This window comes from Polypterus senegalus, chromosome 8, assembly GCF_016835505.1.
Source record: "Polypterus senegalus isolate Bchr_013 chromosome 8, ASM1683550v1, whole genome shotgun sequence".
Lineage (NCBI taxonomy): Eukaryota > Metazoa > Chordata > Cladistia > Polypteriformes > Polypteridae > Polypterus > Polypterus senegalus.
Genome location: NC_053161.1, coordinates 132,746,395 through 132,768,762, shown reverse-complemented (window position 1 = coordinate 132,768,762; position 22,368 = coordinate 132,746,395). Strand labels below are relative to the sequence as shown.

The following is a 22,368-nucleotide window of genomic DNA, read 5'->3' as shown; positions in this document are numbered from 1 at the left end:
AGATATGTATGTGTATATATATATATATATATATATATATATATATATATATATATATATATATATATATATATATATACAGTGATCCTTGCTGTATCGCTTTGACTTTGCGGTTTTGCTCTATCGGATTTTATATGTAAGCATATGTAAATGTATATTTGGATTTTTAGCTGATTCATGGATTTCTGCGGACAATGGGTCTTTTAATTTATGGTACATGCTTCCTCAGTTTGTTTGCCCAGTTGATTTCATACAAGGGACGCTATTGGCGGATGGCTTAGAAGCTACCCAATCAGAGCACGTATTACATATTAACTAAAACTCCTCAATGCTATAAGATATGCCTCCTGCGCGGTGCTCGATTGTTTGCTTGTCTCTGCCTCTATCTCACCCTCTCTGACATTCTCTGCGCCTGATGGAGAGGGTGTGTGCTGAGGTGTTGTTTGCACAGAAGCTTTTTGACTAGTGGATACGGACGCTCCTCTAAGAAATGCCGCTTTATCGGCGTCAAAAGCTCACTTATTGATTTTTGATTGTTTGCTTTAATCTGCTCTCTCTCTCTCTCTCTGGCGTTCTCTGCGCTTGACGGAGGAGATGTGAGCAGAGGGGCTTTTGCACAGAGGCTGTTTGCTTAGAAGATACGGACGCTCCTGTAAAAAATGCTGAAAGGCTACCTTCGCATTGATCCCTTCATTGCCGCTGCTTTATCGCGGTGCTTGCATACTTAGAAAGCGCAACAGCCCTATTGATTTTTCATTGTTTACTTTACTCTCTCTCTGATATTCTCCGCTCCTTACGCGCACTTTGAAGAGGAAGATATGTTTGCATTCTTTTAATTGTGAGAAAGAACTGTCATCTCTGTCTTGTCATGGAGCACAGTTTAAACTTTTGACTAAAGGGTGTTATTTCATGTCTAGAGGGCTCTAATAATGTTAAAAAACGTATTTAAAAGGTCGTAAACAGGTTTTCTATGCTCTAACTGCGAAAATATTAGATTTATAAATAAAGAATCCTACTTCGTGGAAATTCATTTATCTGTCTGGAGCGGATTAACGCGATAAACAAGGGTTTACTGTATAACTGTGCGGAGAATATTTATAAACAGTGTGGGAGAGTTTCTAAGGGCTTAAAATATATAAAAATAATCATACAAACATATGGTTTCTACTTCGCGGATTTTCACCTATCGCGGGGGGTTCTGGAACGCAACCCCCGCGATCGAGGAGGGATTACTGTATATAGTGGTGTGAAAAACTATTTGCCCCTTTCCTGATTTCTTATTCTTTTGTATGTTTGTCACACAAAATGTTTCTGATCATCAAACACATTTAACCATTAGTCAAATATAACACAAGTAAACACAAAATGCAGTTTTTAAATGATGGTTTTATTATTTAGGGAGAAAAAATCCAAACCTACATGGCCCTGTGTGAAAAGTAATTGCCCCTTGTTAAAAATAACCTAACTGTGGTGTATCACACCTGAGTTCAATTTCCGTAGCCACCCCCAGGCCTGATTACTGCCACACCTGTTTCAATCAAGAAATCACTTAAATAGGAGCTGCCTGACACAGAGAAGTAGACCAAAAGCACCTCAAAAGCTAGACATCACGCCAAGATCCAAAGAAATTCAGGAACAAATGAGAACAGAAGTAGTTGAGATCTATCAGTCTGGTAAAGGTTATAAAGCCATTTCTAAAGCTTTGGGACTCCAGCGAACCACAGTGAGAGCCATTATCCACAAATGGCAAAAACATGGAACAGTGGTGAACCTTCCCAGGAGTGGCCTGCCGACCAAAATTACCCCAAGAGTGCAGAGACGACTCATCCGAGAGGTCACAAAGACCCCAGGAGAACGTCTAAAGAACTGCAGGCCTCACTTGCCTCAATTAAGGTCAGTGTTCACGACTCCACCATAAGAAAGAGACTGGGCAAAAACGGCCTGCATGGCAGATTTCCAAGACGCAAACCACTGTTAAGCAAAAAGAACATTAGGGCTTGTCTCATTTTGCTAAGAAACATCTCAATGATTGCCAAGACTTGATGAGACAAAAGTTGAACTTTTTGGAAGGCAAATGTCCCGTTACATCTGGCGTAAAAGGAACACAGCATTTCAGAAAAAGAACATCATACCAACAGTAAAATTTGGTGGTGGAAGTGTGATGATCTGGGGTTGTTTTGCTGCTTCAGGACCTGGAAGGCTTGCTGTGATAGATGGAACCATGAATTCTACTGTCTACCAAAAAATCCTGAAGGAGAATGTCCGCCATCTGTTCGTCAACTCAAGCTGAAGCGATCTTGGGTGCTGCAACAGGACAATGACCCAAAACACACCAGCAAATCCACCTCTGAATGGCTGAAGAAAAACAAAATGAAGACTTTGGAGTGGCCTAGTCAAAGTTCTGACCTGAATCCAATTGAGATGCTATGGCAAAGATTCTTCTGCAAAGATGAGTGGGCCAAAATTCCTCCAGAGCGCTGTAAAAGACTCATTGCAAGTTATCGCAAACGCTTGATTGCGGTTATTGCTGCTAAGGGTGGCCCAACCAGTTATTAGGTTCAGGGGGCAATTACTTTTCACACAGGGCCATGTAGGTTTGGATTTTTTCTCTCTAAATAATAAAACCATCATTTAATAACTGCATTTTGTGTTTACTTGTGTTATATTTGACTAATGGTTAAATGTGTTTGATGATCAGAAACATTTTGTGTGACAAACATGCAAAAGAATAAGAAATCAGGAAGGGGGCAAATAGTTTTTCACACCACTGTATATGTGTGTGTGTGTATGTGTATATATATATATATATGTATGTATATATATATATATGTATATATATATATATGTATATATATGTATATGTATATATATATATATATATATGTATATGTATATATATATATATATATATGTATGTATATGTATATATATATATATATATATATGTATGTATATATATATATATATATATATGTATATGTATATGTATATATATGTATATATATATATATATATATATATATATATATATATATATATATATATATATATATATATATGTGTATGTATATATATATATACACATACATATATATATGTATGTGTATATATATATATATATATATATATCACAGTAACACTCATCACTCACAACAGTGACAAAACAATTACATTGACAATCGTGTTACGTTATTTTCAAAATGTTACCTTTTCTTTTTCATTACTTCTTTAACGCACTACTTCTCCGCTGCGAATTGTGGGTATTTTGCTAGTTTCTTATATACTAAAAGTAATATACAATACTTGTATTTTTTGTTATTTTTTGGGTCATTAAATTGTATTATTTTTAAATATTTCTGGACTACAGATGTTTTAATATTTTGTTTTTCGGATCTGTTGTTTTTTTTATTTTACCTTTCACTTAATAGTTTCATGAGGAACGGCAACTTTGTTGGGATCAGAGAGAAGCAGAATTGGAACGGCAGCTGGATTTATATCAGCGACAGCACAATGAAGTACTGAGTACTGCACAAAAGGTATTACATAGCAAGTTTTAAAATGAAGTTCAAGTAAATGTGAAGAAAGTATTATACGAAGTTTTATGTTTCCATGTTTCTTTTTGACTTTATGATGCAAACTTAAGTGAGGCTGTCAAACACTAACTTAAATGTGCCATTTCAATGCCACACGAGTACTTGGAAGAATCCATTTGGAGATACAGTGGAACCTCAGTTCACGAACGTCTCGGTACACGTACAACTCGGTTCACGACCGAAAAGTTCACCAAACTTTTGTCTCGGTTCACGACCACACACTCAGTATACGAACAAGCCAGGTTTGTTCGCGCTGATGATTTCCGCACTTGTTGCTTTTTTCTCTGTCAGACGTGCCTGCCTGCTGCTGAGAGTGAGGGGGAGGATGCGTGCTGCTGAGAGAGAGAGAGAACGAGCCTGCACGTGCATGCCTGCCTGCTGCTGAGAGAGAGAGATTGGGAGGGTGCGTGCTGTCAAAAGAGAGAGAGCGAGCCAGCACATGCATGCCTGCCTGCTACTGAGAGAGAGAGGGGGAGGGTATGTGCTGCTGAGAGAGAGAGAGCGAGCCTGCACGTGCGGGCCTGGCTGGTTCATATGCGCCGATTACTGTATTTGAGCAGAGCCGCTCCCTGTTCATTGTTCTCAGTCAGATGTGCGTGCTTTACCTGCGATCTCTTTGTGGTCTACAGTATTTCGTGTGGTTTTGCAGTTAACTATGGCTTCTAAGCAAGTGAAGAGTGGTGAGAAGAAAGTTTTGAAGAAAATTGAAATCGAAGTAACGAAAGAAATTATTGAAAAGTTTGTGCGAGTTACTGATTACTGTTACTGATCTTGCCGCCGAGTACAAGAAGTCAAAATCTACGATTTCGACTTTTCTAAAGCAGAAAGAATCTATTAAAGCAGCTGCTGTTGCAAAAGGAGTTACAGCGTTAACCAGGCAGAGGCTTCAAGTCCTGAATGAGGTAGAAAAACTGTTTACCAGTTTGCTCATTTACCAATTTGATAACCCTCGTGCTTTCAAGCAGCACAATGTAAACAAAGCCAGACTGCCAGTAATGTGGAGGGCAATCACGAAGGGTTGAGTCACAAGGACTTTCTTTTTGGAATGGCTGCATGAGGCTTTCGCTCCCACCAGCTAAACAGCTAAAAACACCAGAAACCCAATAAATCACACCTGAAGGAAAACATCCCTCCATTGCGGAACCAGACTCTCCCTCAAAACTGTAACCTACTCTCCGCCCAGTTCCTCCTCACTTCATGCCAGAACTCAACTCATGCAAGGTTAGTTTTCTTGGTGGTTTATGGTTTTTGTATTACGGATTTTTCAGAAGTTAGTTTTTCAGTTTGTAGCGTGAATTGTTGCAATGTTACTTTTCTCTTTTTTTCAAATGTTCGTTTTTTCCCTGTGCTTAAAACTCATTTTAAAAAAAGTGTTTACATGGAGTGGTTCGTAGCATGATTTGTTGCAATGTTACTTTTCCTGGTGGTTTATTAAATTACAGATTTTTGAAATGTTCCTTTTTTTCGCCTGTGCCTAAAACTAATTTTTTTTTTAAAAAAAATGTGTACTGTACTGTACAGCGATCTGGCTGTAAGGCTAATAGTGTGATCTCCTGCAATGTTACTTTTGTGGTTGGTTTTTAAATTATGGTTCGGATTTGTTCAAATGTTCCTCTCAGAGAGAGAGAGAGAGAGAGAGAAAACGCGTGCTGCTGTGAGAGAGAGAGCCTGCTTGTGTGGATGAGCAGAAGCCTGGGTGTTTTGTGTCAGTGTTATAAAATGTTTTTACATTAGTTTACTATTACACTATGCATTCTATGGTGTAATTAACTATATTTGTGCTTAATCTTTACATATATTTACATATATTTTTACTTACAGTTCATACGGTCTGGAACGGATTAATTGTATTTACATACAAACCTATGGGGGAAATTGCTTCAGTTCACGACCAACTCGGTTTACGACCAGAGTTTTGGAACGAATTATGGTCGTGAACCGAGGTTCCATTGTATATGTAGAGTTACTGTAACTCCAAATATATGCATATATTGCTTATTTTCAGTTTTTAGGTAGACTTTGAATTTTTATGTTTTCTTTTTTTTAACAGTTCTGGGCATCATTTAGTTTGTGCCTGAGAAAATTTTGGAATTAGGATAGGATTCATCAATGTTTCTATTTCTTTTGCATGTATTGTTTACTGGTCACTTTATTTTATAATTGTTGGGGTAAATATGTAAAATGTAAATGAAATTTATAATGTGGAGATTATCTGCTAGAATGGATGAGTTTGTTAGCATATTCATAGACATTTTTTGAATTTCTGTAATCTTTTTTGTGCACATCCTTTGAGTCAAAGCAGTTTCTTCACAACCTTTGTATCAAAGTTTTATTTGCATAAGACAAGCATAGCATTTTAGTGCATAGTGTATAATATAAAGAAGGTTTAAGTTTGGGACTGTACATAGGAAAAATGAATTGCCTCTATGCAATAAATGTAAATTTATTAAATGTAAATTTAAAGTGTACACTAAAATATATTTTTCATTTCGTATGCAATCTTGCAGGAATACAATGTTCTGCTTTAGTTTAACTTAAATGTTGACTTCTCATTACTTCTGTAATGGCTTACATAGTACATCACCCTAGTACTACAAATGTTGGCTTCCTAAAATACAATATTAACATTCACAGTTACATTTCTGACATAGGCTAAGTGGCTGCCCATACCCTCCTGGACATTCAATAGTATTGTATATATTTGTGCTGAGCATTTTAATAAGAAGACAAAATTATTTCATTCTTCATTTTATTGTTGGATAGTGTGTCTGTTTTTGCCATGGGCAGAAAAATGGCTTGTAGTCAGAGCTGTGGCACCAGCTTACCTTCCATTCATTTTAAAATCAGTTAATTAAAGACATTACAGTAAATGAGAAACATCATTTGGCTAAAAAGAATGAGAAAATAATTTGTTCTAAAAATGGTATTATCTGTGTACGAGTGAAAGTGAATTTTACACTTTCTAATGAAATCTACCCGCAGAAGCATGTAAAATGTAAATAGTAAAGCACTGAGCCCACTGGAACACAATTTCTAACCTCCAAAGATGATAATGGAGTACTCTCAATACATTCTGCACTTATAGAAATCAATTTAATACATTTGAATTGAACCACATATGTATAGTGCCCGACAGGATGACATCATTCCTTGGCTTGTGTAATAGACTAGATTGGTCAGTGATGTCAAACTGTATGTTTCAACCTAACAGCATAATTACTGAAACATTTCTTCATCAGAAGATATTAAAATGTAGTTTACAACACAAGTTATTCCCATTTTTGTACTGTGACTGAAATTCAAATATATTGTAATAGGTAAGGTGAGACTTAAGCACTAAGGCAGCTACTTTTTTCTAGTATTGTAGAAAGAAGGGGTCAGTTTGAAATAGGTGTATAATTATTAAGCATATTTGTGTCTACCTCTGATTTTTTTTTTTTTTGTAGTTTAAGCCTGAGTTGTAATTATATAATCAGATTTCAACTGAAAATAATGCTTGTTTATTGTTTGTTAACAGTTTGAAGAAGCTACAGGATCGGTTCCAGATCCCAGCTTGCCTCTTCCACAACAGCTTGATATGGCCTTAAGAAAGATCAAAGAGCATGTTCGTACTATTTTGGAGACAAAAGCAGCGTGCAAGAACTTAGAAGAAGTAATTAAATTATTCAGTGTTTGTACTGCAGTCTTACATTTTTCAAAAATTTCAAAACTCTTAAAGCTGTAATTTAGGATGGAAGCCAGGAAGTACATTTTCATACACATAGTATTGAGAATCTGTAACCACTGTTCATTTTGCTGAAACACAACAGCTTTTTAAAGTATTTGTAAGAGATGGTAAGGTAGTTTAGTGACTACCTAACTGAATAGTCAGTCCTTATTGGCCAGATGTTCTGCACTATAACAACAGACAAAAATATTAACAGGCATATAATACAAATTTTGTTTCCTTTATCCATTCTTTCAAAGAAAATAAAGGAGAAAGAAGCATCTCTGTGGAAGGCTGAGCAGAATGTATTGTCAAGAGATAGAGTGATCAACGAACTAAGACTTCATCTGCCTGCCACTTCCGAAAGTGATAAGCTCATTGACGAACTGAAAAAAAAAGATGACAATGAATACCAGAAATCTCTGAATGTTGCCCAGCAAGCCATTTCCAGTCTGCAAGTTAGATTAAATCAAAAGGAGGATATAATAAAGAAATATCAGCATATGTTAACCAGAAGCAGAGAGGTAATGCCTGTTCTTGTTCTTAGTCCATTTTGCAGCCTGTTTTTGGAAGGATTTTTTTCTCTTAGTTTTTCAGATTTGCTTATGTAGATAAAAGAAGTTTTGAGAATTAATGGGATATCAGACAATAACATTAAAAAGAAGAAAATCAAAAGCAAACTGTGCTGTGTTTAGGGTTTTTTTTTTTTTGCCTCTCTTTTATGATTTGCGTACTATGAATATAATTGTTTGCTATCACAGGTGAGTGGGCATTTTGAGGTTGGGGTCATTGAGTCTTTGGGGAATTGGGAGGCTGATATTTATGACCTTTCTAACGTCTAACATTCTTAAGTTAATGTTTTTTCAAGCATAGTTTGTAATTTGGTTTTCTCGACTTATCTATAATTTTATATACTGTATATGTTTTCCTTAACATAACATTTGTAACATTGTATGAAGCTGGTTGAATGAATGTTGCAGCAAGTTTTGTTAAGGTATTTCAGGACAGGTATTTTTTTTCTCTGAGAATGCATGTGAAGTATTCTAAGTTGTGGCTTTGGGTCTGTCATGCCCATTCCTGTCAGAGTATTCTCCAGTTTCCAAGTTCCTTTTGATCGTGTAGGACATTGTACTCACTGACATCTTGGAAAGATGTACACTTTGATGGTTTTTAATGGTCTGCCTGCCTTCCTTTGCAGTATACAGTGCAATTTTGTCCAAAAAACACTTCAAAGGGTATAGCAACGCAGTTTGTTCCCATACTGCGTTTACACAGACGGCAGATTTATAAGTAATCAACATAAGTCCAGACACCTGCAGGAATGGTTTGCATCAGCTTTCAAGACTTTGTTTGCAGCAGAAAAGCTCTAAATTGTTAAACCATTACTTGTACCCTGAAAGGGCCTTTTTTGTATACCTCTGAGAATCACACAATTTTTCAGTAACCTTTTTTTTTTTTAAAAGCTCTGCCAGTTTACACCCCATTTTTTTTGGTCTATAAATATTTTTCACATCATTTTCCATAGTCAAGAATTGGTCACCGCAGGGCCCTTGTTGAGTTTGAATATTCAATATGCAATTTCTGTACAAACACGAAACTAAATTTTTTCTCTGCCACCACTTAAAAGTATTTGGGGTACGTAATATTAAAAAGAAAAATCAAATTTTTGGGTAACGTAATCCTTTAAATAAAAAATGCAATTATTTTTCAGTATACTTAAAAAATATTTAAATAAGAGCAGTTTAGTTTGAAATTGTAAATAATTTTAAATAGGTGTCATGAGGGATGTGGCACGTATCAGTAAGCACTGTGATACAAGAAAGATGTGAAAGTGAAATGACAATATCTCTTTGTTACTAATTGTTGCTAGAATCTCTTTTTAGTTGAAAATATTAATGGCTATTTTACCTCTGAACATTTTAAAATCCCCTGTATCATACTCAGACTTTGCTGACTATATAAGGTAATCAGTGCAGTAAAGTATTGCAGTATTTTCTCTTGTGATGTTTTCATTACCACACTAAGTCATTCTTTCATTGCTACAGTCATTCTTGTTTTAGGTATAAGAATCTCTGCAACTGTGAGATGGTGGTGAATACAAAAGTAATGCATTATATTCTATCCAATTTATAACCCGCTATATCCTAACTACAGGGTCACGGGGGTCTGCTGGAGCCAATCCCATCCAACACAGGGCACAAGGCAGGAAACAAACCCCAGGAAGGGTGCCAGCCCACCGCAGGGCACACACGCACACACATTAGGGACAATGTTGAATCGCCAATGCACCTAACCTGCATGTCTTTGGACTGTGGGAGGAATGCATTATATTATTTATGTAAATAAATGTATTAATTCAATGCAAACTGTTGTTGAGATTTCTAAACAAAATGCTTAGCCCATGGTTAAGTTGTGGTTTTGGATTTATTTTTATTTTCACAATTTAAATTGAAGAAAGAGCTTAATATGGTAAGATGGTATTTATAAGCATTATTGTAATAAATCTAGTCTCAAAATTCAGTTCATTATATTCAGTTGCAGAGTTCGCAGCCTCCTTTAGTGGCTTTGTTTACTCCCATCTTGTTTGGAAAAAGTTCATCTTTGTATAAAGGGTACATCTAGGCAAAGCTATAGTAAAACTCCTTGAGCAAACAAAAAAAAAAGTTTGTCCTTTAAAAAAAAAATAATAATAATAAATAAATAAAAAAAGGTGAGGGATGCAAGGTAGCATTGGATTTTTTCTTTCCACACAAATAATTACTGTAGATGTTTTACCAGTATTTGAAAATTGAGTGGTATTCTGCATGTATTGAATGTGTATTAAAGTTTAATATATATTTTAATTTGGGTAGTATGTTCGTGCAGTTGGAATTTGCTGCTGATTTTAGGGATGTGACAAGAACTGTTATTTCAGTACCAAGTTGATATCAAAATTCCAAAAATATAACAATACTACAGTGTTGCATCACCACGTCAGAGAAAAAAAAAAGCTTAAATATTATCTGGAAATGTTTTATGTTGAGTCATAAGAATTTCAGCAATTATGCTTAATACTAAAAAACACAGACACACAATAAGTAAAATAGAATTGATTTTCTTGTTTGCATATGTTTTGCTTTTCTTAAGTAAGAGATCAAATTCAATGATAAATGCAGTACAAAACAAAGACACATTTTTCCTTTATTTACCCTGTGCTCCACAGTTTAAAATTAAAAATCAAATAGTTCAGACTTGATTATAGTGCATATTGCAAGCTTCACTTTAAGGGTATTTGCATGCATTTCAGTTAAACTGTGTAGATATTACTGTACTTTCTACAGTACACACGCACACACATATTATGGGCACCATAATGTTTGGGACACAGCAAATGGTAGGTTTATTAAACAATCATACTTTATTGCATATCCCTTGCATACAAATCACTAGTTGAAGTCTGTGATTTATAGATATCACCAGGTGCCGAGGATCTTCTCAGGTGATGCTCTTCCAAGCCTTTACTAAAGGCATCTTATGCTCTGGCTTGTTTTGGAGGCTTGTCCTCTTAAGTGAAGGCATGCTCAATTGTATTTAAAGTGGGTGACTGGCTTAGCATTTCAAGAATTTGTTTTTTTAGCTTTGCAGTACTCCTGTGTTACCTTAACAGTATGTTTGGGATCATTATCTTGTTGTAGAATGAAGCACCGTCCAATGAGTTTGGAAATATTTATTAGACCTTGAGCGGATAAGAAGTTTTTATACACCTCAGAATTCATTGTGCAACTGCCATCAGCAGTTATATCATTAATGAAAAGAAGTGTGCCAGTAACCTGTGGCAGCCATACATGCCCAAGCCTTAACGCTCCCACCACCATGGTTAATAGATGAGGTAGTATGCTTTGGACCTTATGCAATTCCTTTTTGTCTTCATACTGTGCTGTTGCTATCACTCTGGTACAGGTTATTTTTTGTCTCATTTCCCACAAGACCTTTTTTCAGAAGTCTTTTTTAAGTACTTTTTTTTTTTTTTGCAAACTGTCAACTGGCTATCCTGTTTTTGTGGCTAAAAAGTGGTTTGCATCTTGCAGTGTAACCTTTGTATTTATGCTCATGAAGTCTTCTAAAGATAGTAATCTTTAACACATAAACATTTGCCTCCTGAAGACTGTTTCTAATCTGTCTCTAATCTGTCAGACAGGCATTTGGGGATTTTTTTTTTATACTATAGTGAGGATTCTTCTGTCACCAGTAGTGGAGGTCTTACTTTGCCACTAGTCCCTTTGCAATTACTGAGCTCACCAAAGCCTTCTTTCTTCTTAATGATATTCGAGATAGTTGTCTTCATGTTGAGCAAAAGCAACTACAAACTCCAAAGGCAGTCTGTAGGTAGAAACAAGCCTAGGTATCTTATGCCTTCACTAATGAAGCAATGAGACACCCCTGAGTAATGACAAACATCTGTGAAGCCAATGTCCCAAACATTATGGTGCTTTGAAATGGGAGGGGTCCATGCATAAAAACTACTATCATTTTTACATAGTGTGACTGAAATGTATGCAAATACTCTTAAAGTCTACAAAGTGCACTTTAATTATGTTTGGATTGTTTGATTTGTAATTTTCAACTGTGGTGCACATGGGTAAATCAAGGAGAAATGTATTTTCAAAATTTTATTAAAACAGGGCCATATTTAGATGTGTTTATACCCATCCATCCATCATCATAACGCTTATCTTAGGCAAATTTGTGAGGCAACTGGAGCCTATCCCAGATGGAAGGCAGGGACGCAGGATGATCTGTCTCTCACACACACACACACACTCTCACATGAGCCAATTTAGTAGCACTAATCCACCAAACTTGCATGTCTTGGGACTGTGGGAGTAAACTAGCACAACCAAACGAAACCCATACAGACACTGGGAGAACAAGCAATTAAATGAAAATGATTTTGAACTGAATTAGGAATGCAAAACAATTTGGTGAATGAAAGTATATAAGCTCCTTTTTATTATTTTTTTAATAGGAACAAGAAGAAATAGGAAAAAAACATGAAGAAGAGCTTAGACTTTTACATCAGAAATTGGATATGCAATCAGATACATCACTGAACAAATTTAAACAATCAGCCCTGGTATGAATTGTGAAATATCTGTTTTTTGACTTGTATTTGTGAAATGTTATTATCTTCTGCCAGCTACAGTATATAGAATTATTGTGTTTCCATTTACCCTCCTGTAGAGTGTTGTATTCTCATTTACTACTCACCTTTACTGTCCAATTAAGACAGGGGTGTCGAACTACGGGCTTGGTGGGCCGCAGTGGCTTCAGGTTTTCATTCTAACCCTTTCCCTAATCAGCCAACAGTTTTTCTAGTACTTGACTCCTTTTCCCTTCATTTTAATAGCCCTTTTTTAAGGATTCAGTCCTCTGAATTGATTTGTTTCTTCATTAAATGTCAGCCAAACAGAAATGAGATGTCAAATGAGCTAACAGGTGACCAGCTAAATTGGAACATCAAACTCCAGCCAATTTCACTCCAACCAGTTTAACGAGAAGCCAATTCTTGCTGTTAAAACCATTATTGAATGTCATGACTTTTTGCTGCTCTCATTCTGCCACAGCAGACTGTTTTGTGTTTTTTCTAAGACCACTGTCAAGATGTTTTGGTGACCTGAGCAGACCAACATGACCTTCACCTTTGTTTATTTTCAGGTTAGCTGGTCATGTGGCGGCTTGTTTTGTGTCTCATTATTGTTTGGGTGCTTAGTATTGTTTGGATGCTCATTAAGGAAAAAGAAACACGTAAGGGGTCTGAGTCACATCAATTAAAACTAAGGCAAAACAAGTTCAATCAGCAGCAGAAATGGCTCTACTAATTAAGAGGATGGTTAGAATGAAAACCTGCAGCCACTGCGGCCCACCAAGACCAGAGTTGGACACCTCTGCATTGACGTTAATTTAAGTAATATTATTAAATTGTATTGTATTTGACTTTCTCAGTTGATTATGTTTTGTTTTTGCAGGAATTATTGAACAGACCAAGCTTTTCGATTCCAACAACAAAACACTTAGCGCGACTTGCTGAGATGGAACAAACTGTAGCTGAGCAGGATAATTCAATCTCAGTGCTTTCAGAAAAGCTACAAACATTAACATTAGAACTGGAAAAACAGAAGCAAATTACCATTTTAAAAATGAAGGAACATGAAAACGAAAAATCAAAGTTAGTACTAATGTACAGTACTATATTCAGTTGTGTAGCTTTCTCTTTTATCTTGTGTGAATGACACATTTTATGTCTGTATATGATTTTGTGGCCATGGAGCACATAACAAAGTCCTGTTAATAGACAACTAGCAAAATACCCGTGCTTCGCAGTGGAGAAGTAGTGTGTTAAAGAAGTTATGAAAAAGAAAAGGAAACATTTTAAAATAACGTAACATGATAGTCAATGTAATTGTTTTGTCACTGTTATGAGTGTTGCTGTCATCAAGGATTTGATTATCATTTCTTTCAATCAGGTTCGTATTTGAAGGATGTGTTGTGTTCAAGTTATATTCCGTGTTTGTCAACCGTTGTAAAGATAACAGGTTTCATTCATCGAAATGTTCACTACCCAAATCGGTACTCGTGAATCTAAGATGTTTAACAGGCATTCCCGGTATTAAGTTGTGGATTTGCCTGTGAATATTTAGCAGTAGCGTGTCTATGAACTTAATTTAACCTTTCCCAGTCCTGCAAAGTCAGTTCACGTGAGCCACTCGGAGTACATGCATTGAAGCTTCTCAGCAGTGCTTGTGCTATCTCGTGCGATCTCGCGATGTCCACGGCTTTATTTAATGTTAGCTCAGACCCGGCACTTAAAAGTTTCTCTCGCACTTTTGCTGAGTTTGCGCCAAACACTATTCTATCCCTGACTATCTCATCTTCGTTTGCATAAGCACAGTCCTTCACCAGCAATTTTAACACCGCTACAAAGTGTTGAAAAGTCGCGTTTATACCCTGCGTCCTCTCATTAAACTTGTATCTCGCGAATATCGCATTCGTCTTAGGCATGACAAACGCCAGCGGCAGCATGTCTACAAACCTAATTTAAAGTTAAGCTTTACACCCTGCCTTCCCATTTGTTTGCATAACCACAGTCCTTCACCAGCAATTTTAACTTCGTTATAACAATTGTAACTCTGTTACAAAGTGATCAAAAGTCTCATTTATACCCTGTGTCTTCTAATTAAACTTGTATCTCCCGAATATCGTATTCGTCGTAGGCATGACAACTGCCAGTGGCAGCCTGTCTATGAACTTAATTTAAACTTTAGGTTTACACCGTGCTTTGTTTCCACAGTAGGTGCACTTATGAATATGCTTGTATGCGTCACTCGCTTCATATTCTTTTGCTGCCTTCTCAATTGTGTAATGCGTTTTTTGAACTGGTTTCATTCATCAAAGTGATCACTATCCAAATCGGTACTCGTGAATCTAAGATGTTTAACCGGCATTCCCGTTATTAAGTTGTGGATTTGCCTGCGAATATTTAGCGGCAGCGTGTCTATGAACGTAATTTAAACTTAAGCTTGACACCTTGCTTTCCTATTGATATTTGTACAAAGGCTTGTTCAGCATCAGAGGGTTTCCGCAGTAGCTGCACATATGAATATGCTAAGCACAGTCCTTCACCCGCGAATATTTACCTTATATGGGCAGGCACTCAATTACATGGGAGGCGTGATGATGCGGGACGCAACTCCGCCTCACACGGCGACCGAGCTGCAGGACGAAAGTAGGTTCTACTTATGACCGTTACGCCTAGAATTTTGAAATGAAACCTGCCTAACTTTTGTAAGTAAGTTGTAAGGAATGAGCCTGCCAAATTACAGCCTTCCACCTACACGGGAAGTTGGAGAATTATTGATGAGTGAGTCAGTCAGTCAGTCAGTCAGTGAGGGCTTTGCCTTTTATTAGTATAGATGACAATCTTTTATCAAGCAGAAAGGCCTTTGAACAGGGTTCCTCCTTTCGTTTAGGGAAGCTGTGATAGCCAAGACTTTTCAAAAGACACTGACTGCCTTGTGGTGTCCATAAAATCAAAGGTTTTTAAGAGATAATAATACATGCAGCCAGTTTTTTAACAATTCAGTAAGTAGTCTAAATATTACATTTTTTTAAGTAAGGTTAGTAATGGTAATTTATTAATGACATAATAACTTTCATGGTGACCTGTTCCTAAAAGTACACACTGTATGTATTTTGTTCTTTAATGTATTAACATCTGGTTAGGTGGTATGTTTGAGAGAAAAAAAAATCAGATGCATCTATATAGTTATATATGTACTGTAGTTAAAGTAACAATGCACATTAATGCAAAGAAAATACAATGTTTAGCAATTATGTGTTATTTAAATAATCAAACCAAGGTAATGCACAATACTGTACACTGAAGCAAGTTTTTATCAGTTGTCCTACATTCTTGAAAAGTAATATACTGTACATAGCTTGTCTATAACTTAAGCAGACCATTGTACACATTAAGGATAAAGTAATACATTGATTATTTTAAAATGTTATTTTTTTTAAATATATTTTGATTATTTGTAGAAACACTTTCTCTTTACATTTCATCTACCTGATATGCAGCCAAAGCTTGCAAACAGTGTGCTTAGTCACATTAGTAGTTTCAGTCATTTATATGAAAAATTGAAATGAGCTTTCATTTACCTCTTCCATTATTTGTTAAAAATAATCTTAAAAAATATGACTAGTATGTATTCAAAATTTGCGCAGTATGACTAGAAATTCCTTTAAATGATTGTTTTAGTTTCTCACCAATATATTACAAATCTTAAGTGATATATTGAAAATGTATGGCCATGATAAGATTATGTGAACCATGTAATATATAAAGAACATTATAATAATATCCAATTCATTTCTTTATATGAATTGGTTTGAGTGGATGTTCTTACATTTTTCTAGCGCATGATTTAATTCCTCAGAATAGTATTTAAAATTTGTAGTTGACTGCTTCTTTTAGCAAACTAAAGACTAAACAAATGTGTCACTGAAACATTAAGAGGCAAATCATAATTTTTTTAACAAACAAGATATTTAATCATCATTTAATGTATAAAATACTTTTATGGATAGAACAGCTAAAGGTATTCTGTGATTAAACAAATATCCCTTGTTTATGATTTCCCAGTCTATTGTGAAACCATCGTTAGATGCACTGCATATATATAATACAATTATTTATATGTACAACTGAAACATGCATAACTTGTTCGTGTTTACACAGTATGTTGAATAGAGTTATTAAATAAGAACCGTTAAGGTTTAAAGTTTATTATTGTAGCCACACTGCTAAATATTCATTATATTAACAACCATCATTCTTAATTTAGCTAGTGAAGTCTGACTCAAGTCTGATACTATATGACAAAAACAACTAGAAATTACTACATCAGTAACATTGGGGTAAACACATTTGCTATAGTATGTGACTGAAATTATTCTTTTAATTGTAAATGTAGAGTAATATGAAAGGAAGCTGATTTGAAACAATTTTCTTGATATGCAGAAAATAATATGATTTATGAAATTTCTAACAACTTTTTCAGAAAACATGATCAAAACATAAATTGTTTAATATTATAGGATTGAAGAGAGACACATGGCCGAAGTAAACAAACTAAAAGAATCAGGTGATGAACTACGAGGCTTACTAACACAGATGGAAAAAGAGACAAATTATTTAAGAACAGAACTTGAGGCACAAAAGGAAGCCAACACTAGAGCACCAACTAGTTCAATGAAGAATTTGGTGGAAAGACTTAAAGCCCAGTTAGCTCTTAAAGAAAAACAACAAAAGGTATTGTATTATATTGTATAGTGTATATAATATTATGCAGCACAGACTGTATAGTTATTGGTGCTGTTACCTCACAGGTTCTACCACATAGGTTCATTTCTTGATCCAGTGGCTCATTGTGTGGCAATTACCAATTCTTCCAGTGTTTTTTTTTTTTTTTTGTCTTTGTATTCCGGCCTCCCCAACATTTCAATATTAATTTTCATTTTTTTTTATTATTTTTTTTTTTTATTTCATTTCTAGATTTTCACTGTTTGAATGAGTTTAGGTAGGCAATCTTGTGATGAGCTAGTTAATGACACATGCTGCTTCTTGCACCCAAGTAATCTGAGGCATTGGTCAAGTAAATAGTTAATAATATCAGAATTATGCCTGGATCCATCTAAAAGTGTGATATTTCTGCCAGGAATGTGGACAGACATAAATAAAAAGACAATAACAAATCTGTAATTTTCCTTTTTTTATAGCATAAAACTGTAAAATTGCTTTGTAAACTATGATATTTGTTCAGTTTTTCTTTCCCAGCACAGATAATTGTCCACACAACCATGAATTCCTGAACTCTGTTATCAACTGTGATGTTGTTAAAAAGCTTGATATTGTTTGAAATTATAGCCTTGAATCAGAAAAGTCTGGTGGTGTGACAGGAGTCCTGAGAATGAAAATCTTTTGTTCAAAGGCTCTACAAATGTCACAGTTGCCTCATTAAAAAAATTGATACATTTTTAATTACTGTACTATTCTTTACTGTAAAGTAATGGGAGTTTACATTTCTGTGACATTTATAGGTGCTGCAGTCTTTAATTTAAGGATATATTATTGTGACCCTGAAACAAATTCACTTAAAAAAAAAAAATGTGTATCAACAGATTCACAGTCTCTTGAAACTTCAGAAGTTTTTCCTTGGTGATGTTAAATTAGAGCAGATGTGGCTTTACTGATTTTTGCTGTTATATTGCTACAAGGTTGTTGTTTTGTATACATATTAACAATTGATCCTACATGCATATTTCAACAAACAAACAAATTCCATTAGGTTTTATATGCAAATATTTTTCTAGCTATAATATGAATCCCCAGTATTGTCCAGTTCAAAAATAATACTTATGTTAGTTGTACAGATGTATGTCTTTGGATATTAACATCTTAACTTGTCACATCCTAAGAAATGGACATTGTAATTTTCTTTAATGATTCACCTTCAGCAGTGTTTGGCCACTTTCTCTGTCTTTCAGTGTTCATGTAATTGACTGCATAGGTACAATGTTATCATCACGATCTATATATTACATTATACGCTCTTGGGACAAAAAAATAGACACCCCTGACTAAATGTCATCTAATGGTATGTACTTCCTCCATAAGACCAAATAACAGCTACAGTTCTTTCTTGCACGGGTGACACCAGTTTGCAGATGTAGCCGACATTAATTTTCAGCCACTCGTCTACCACTGAATCCCGCAGTTTATCCACGTTGCTTGAGCGGCTCCCCTAGCATTTCACTCATTGCTTCAAATAGTCCAACAGATATTCTGTGGGATTTAAAGCTGGGGAAGAAGGATAAGACTTAATGTTTAAGAAAACAAATTCCTTTGAAATTTTTAAAACCTGTCTGCCTAATTATCAAAAATATATGACATCATTTTAATATATTCTCATAGTCCTAAAGTGTACTTTAGTTAAAGAAATTCATTGTTAAACTCTCCTCCTTCTACATGTTCCGATAGAACTCTTGAAAATTTCAGAAATTTTTATTGATAAAATTAACACGATAAGGACTAATATTTTGCCTTCATGACCCCACTGAGCCAAGAGTATGTTCCAATGTCTTAAATCATTTTAGCCTGTGTCTCTTCCCTATCCACCTGATTTAGTATTACTGTACATATAAAGCCACCCACCCCCTCAGTGGATATTATTCCCTCACGATTTCTGGTGGATGTAATGCACACAGTAGTGCTTGGTATTCTCTTCAGAATCAATAGCTGTTCAGTAAAAGGTTCTGTTTCTTCTCATTTTAAACATGCTGTACAGGAGTCTTAATAATAAAAAAAAATTTTTGATCCCTTAATTCCAAATAATTTAAGACTCTAATCACCATTTTTATCCAAAGTATTGGAAAAACTTATTTTTTCTCATTCCTCATTCATAATTAAATATGGCATTTTCAAGGCTTATCAGTCAAGTTTCCCTCTTTAAGCTGTCCAGTGACTTGGTACTGGCTGCCTTATGAATGTGGTTAATATTCATGGTATATTACATGATAGTTTTTTAGTTCCTACTGACGAGAAAAGGACCTTTTCTTCTTCAGCACCTATCACCTACACCTGTGGAGTTCCTCAGGGTTCTGTTTTGCGTCCTGTCTTGTTTGCTTTGTATATTTCTTTAGGTTCAATTTCTCAAAAATATAAAGCATCTTTTCACTTTTATGCACTGCACTGCTGAAACACCTTTTGGACTGTATGCTTTGACACACAGACAGACTCTTACTACTTCTTTTTCACTATGCAGTATAGTATGGCCAAACACAACAACCCCTTTTTGCCAACCATTCACGTCCATTGAGCTCCTTATTACTAAATAAACCCTTTAGCACATGTTACAGCTGTTTGTAGGACGGTATTCATACTGGGGTGCTTTCTCTTGGTGTCTGAAGTATATATCATTTATTATGTAGGCAGTGACTCATTTTTTTATCTGATGAGCATACAGTGGTGTGAAAAACTATTTGCCCCCTTCCTGATTTCTTATTCTTTTGCATGTTTGTCACACAAAATGTTTCTGATCATCAAACACATTTAACCATTTGTCAAATATAACACAAGTAAACACAAAATGCAGTTTTTAAATGATGGTTTTTATTATTTAGGGAGAAAAAAAAATCCAAACCTACATGGCCCTGTGTGAAAAAGTAATTGCCCCCTTGTTAAAAAATCACCTAACTGTGGTGTATCACACCTGAGTTCAATTTCCGTAGCCACCCCAGGCCTGATTACTGCCACACCTGTTTCAATCAAGAAATCACTTAAATAGGAGCTGCCTGACACAGAGAAGTAGACCAAAAGCACCTCAAAAGCTAGACATCACGCCAAGATCCAAAGAAATTCAGGAACAAATGAGAACAGAAGTAATTGAGATCTATCAGTCTGGTAAAGGTTATAAAGCCATTTCTAAAGCTTTGGGACTCCAGCGAACCACAGTGAGAGCCATTATCCACAAATGGCAAAAACATGGAACAGTGGTGAACCTTCCCAGGAGTGGCCGGCCGACCAAAATTACCCCAAGAGCGCAGAGACGACTCATCCGAGAGGTCAAAAAAGACCCCAGGACAACGTCTAAAGAACTGCAGGCCTCACTTGCCTCAATTAAGGTCAGTGTTCACGACTCCACCATAAAAAGAGACTGGGCAAAACGGCCTGCATGGCAGATTTCCAAGACGCAAACCACTGTTAAGCAAAAGAACATTAGGGCTCATCTCAATTTTGCTAAGAAACATCTCAATGATTGCCAAGACTTTTGGGAAAATACCTTGTGGACTGATGAGACAAAAGTTGAACTTTTGGAAGGCAAATGTCCGTTACATCTGGCGTAAAAGGAACACAGCATTTCAGAAAAGAACATCATACCAACAGTAAAATATGGTGGTAGTAGTGTGATGGTCTGGGGTTGTTTTGCAGCTTCAGGACCTGGAAGGCTTGCTGTGATAGATGGAACCATGAATTCTCCTGTCTACCAAAAATCCTGAAGGAGAATGTCCGCCATCTGTTCGTCAACTCAAGCTGAAGCGATCTTGGGTGCTGCAACAGGACAATGACCCAAAACACACCAGCAAATCCACCTCTGAATGGCTGAAGAAAAACAAAATGAAGACTTTGGAGTGGCTTAGTCAAAGTCCTGACCTGAATCCAATTGAGATGCTATGGCATGACCTTAAAAAGGCGGTTCATGCTAGAAAACCCTCAAATAAAGCTGAATTACAACAATTCTGCAAAGATGAGTGGGCCAAAATTCCTCCAGAGCTGTAAAGACTCATTGCAAGTTATCGCAAACGCTTGATTGCAGTTATTGCTGCTAAGGGTGGCCCAACCAGTTATTAGGTTCAGGGGGCAATTACTTTTTCACACAGGGCCATGTAGGTTTGGATTTTTTTTTCTCCCTAAATAATAAAAACCATCATTTAAAAACTGCATTTTGTGTTTAATTGTGTTATATTTGACTAATGGTTAAATGTGTTTGATGATCAGAAACATTTTGTGTGACAAACATGCAAAAGAATAAGAAATCAGGAAGGGGGCAAATAGTTTTTCACACCACTGTATATTACTTTATTATAAAACAACATTTCATTTCAGTTATTCTAATATGTGTTTTATTTACTTTTTGAAAGGCTCTGAGTAAGGCATTACTGGAACTGAGATCAGAAATGACTGCTCATGCAGAACAACAGATAATAACAAATGCTGCTCAAAAAGAAGAAAATCTTAATATTCAACAGCTTGTTGATAAGCACACAAAGGACATGAAGGTGAGAAATGAAAATTGGTTACTGATGGGGAAATATACTAGAAATGTACTGGGTTACTGGGCAAAAGCAGTAAGTACCTGATTAAGTTTGTGGAAAAGGGTAATCTTTAGTCAACAATCAATGTATGTGGTTGGACATGAGTAAAGTCACATTACTGGTTGATAGCTGTAATGAAACAACTTGTTCAATGACATTGAAAGTAAAAAGGTAAGCAAACAGCTGAAATCTTAACTGGAATTCTTTAAATAAATGAAAGCCTGATCACAATAAATTTTGAAGCAGATAAGATATCATGTTTTCCATCAAGGTTGCTTAGCTAGCTTAATAGCTAAACTGTACATCTGAAGTAATAAATGGAAATTCTTTTTAAAGTCCATAACTGTTTGATGACAATGCCAGTAGACGCAGTCTGCTAAAAGGATAACTGATTCGCCATCTGGGCTTAGCATGTGTAAGGTAAAGAATGGGATGACAGAGATCTTTTGAAACATACTTGATATAATTTATGATATAATTATAATGAGAATTGAATGGTTGAAAGTAGCTTTACTGGCATCAGAAGGTTTCATGCGTGTGTGGTATACAAGAACATCGCCCAGGTTGGTCTCAATAGTGAAGTTTTGACCTTGATTTGGGGATATTGTCAATAGATGGAACAAACACTCTGAGTAACCTCTAAACTTTTTACATAAT

At 35.7% G+C, this 22,368-nt stretch overlaps 1 protein-coding gene across 3 annotated transcripts in view; it reads left to right on the top strand.

Moving 5' to 3' along the window:
• Positions 1-22,368, top strand: part of LOC120534295 (centrosomal protein of 290 kDa-like) — a 134,495-nt gene that overhangs the window by 76,071 nt on the left and 36,056 nt on the right. For all 3 annotated transcript variants that reach the window (XM_039761783.1, XM_039761782.1, XM_039761784.1), the window contains 7 exons: positions 3,429-3,536; positions 7,111-7,245; positions 7,560-7,823; positions 12,305-12,412; positions 13,305-13,504; positions 16,936-17,149; positions 21,538-21,675. In XM_039761783.1, coding sequence (XP_039617717.1) covers positions 3,429-3,536; positions 7,111-7,245; positions 7,560-7,823; positions 12,305-12,412; positions 13,305-13,504; positions 16,936-17,149; positions 21,538-21,675 — 1,167 coding nt within the window. The remainder of the gene's footprint in view (positions 1-3,428; positions 3,537-7,110; positions 7,246-7,559; positions 7,824-12,304; positions 12,413-13,304; positions 13,505-16,935; positions 17,150-21,537; positions 21,676-22,368) is intronic.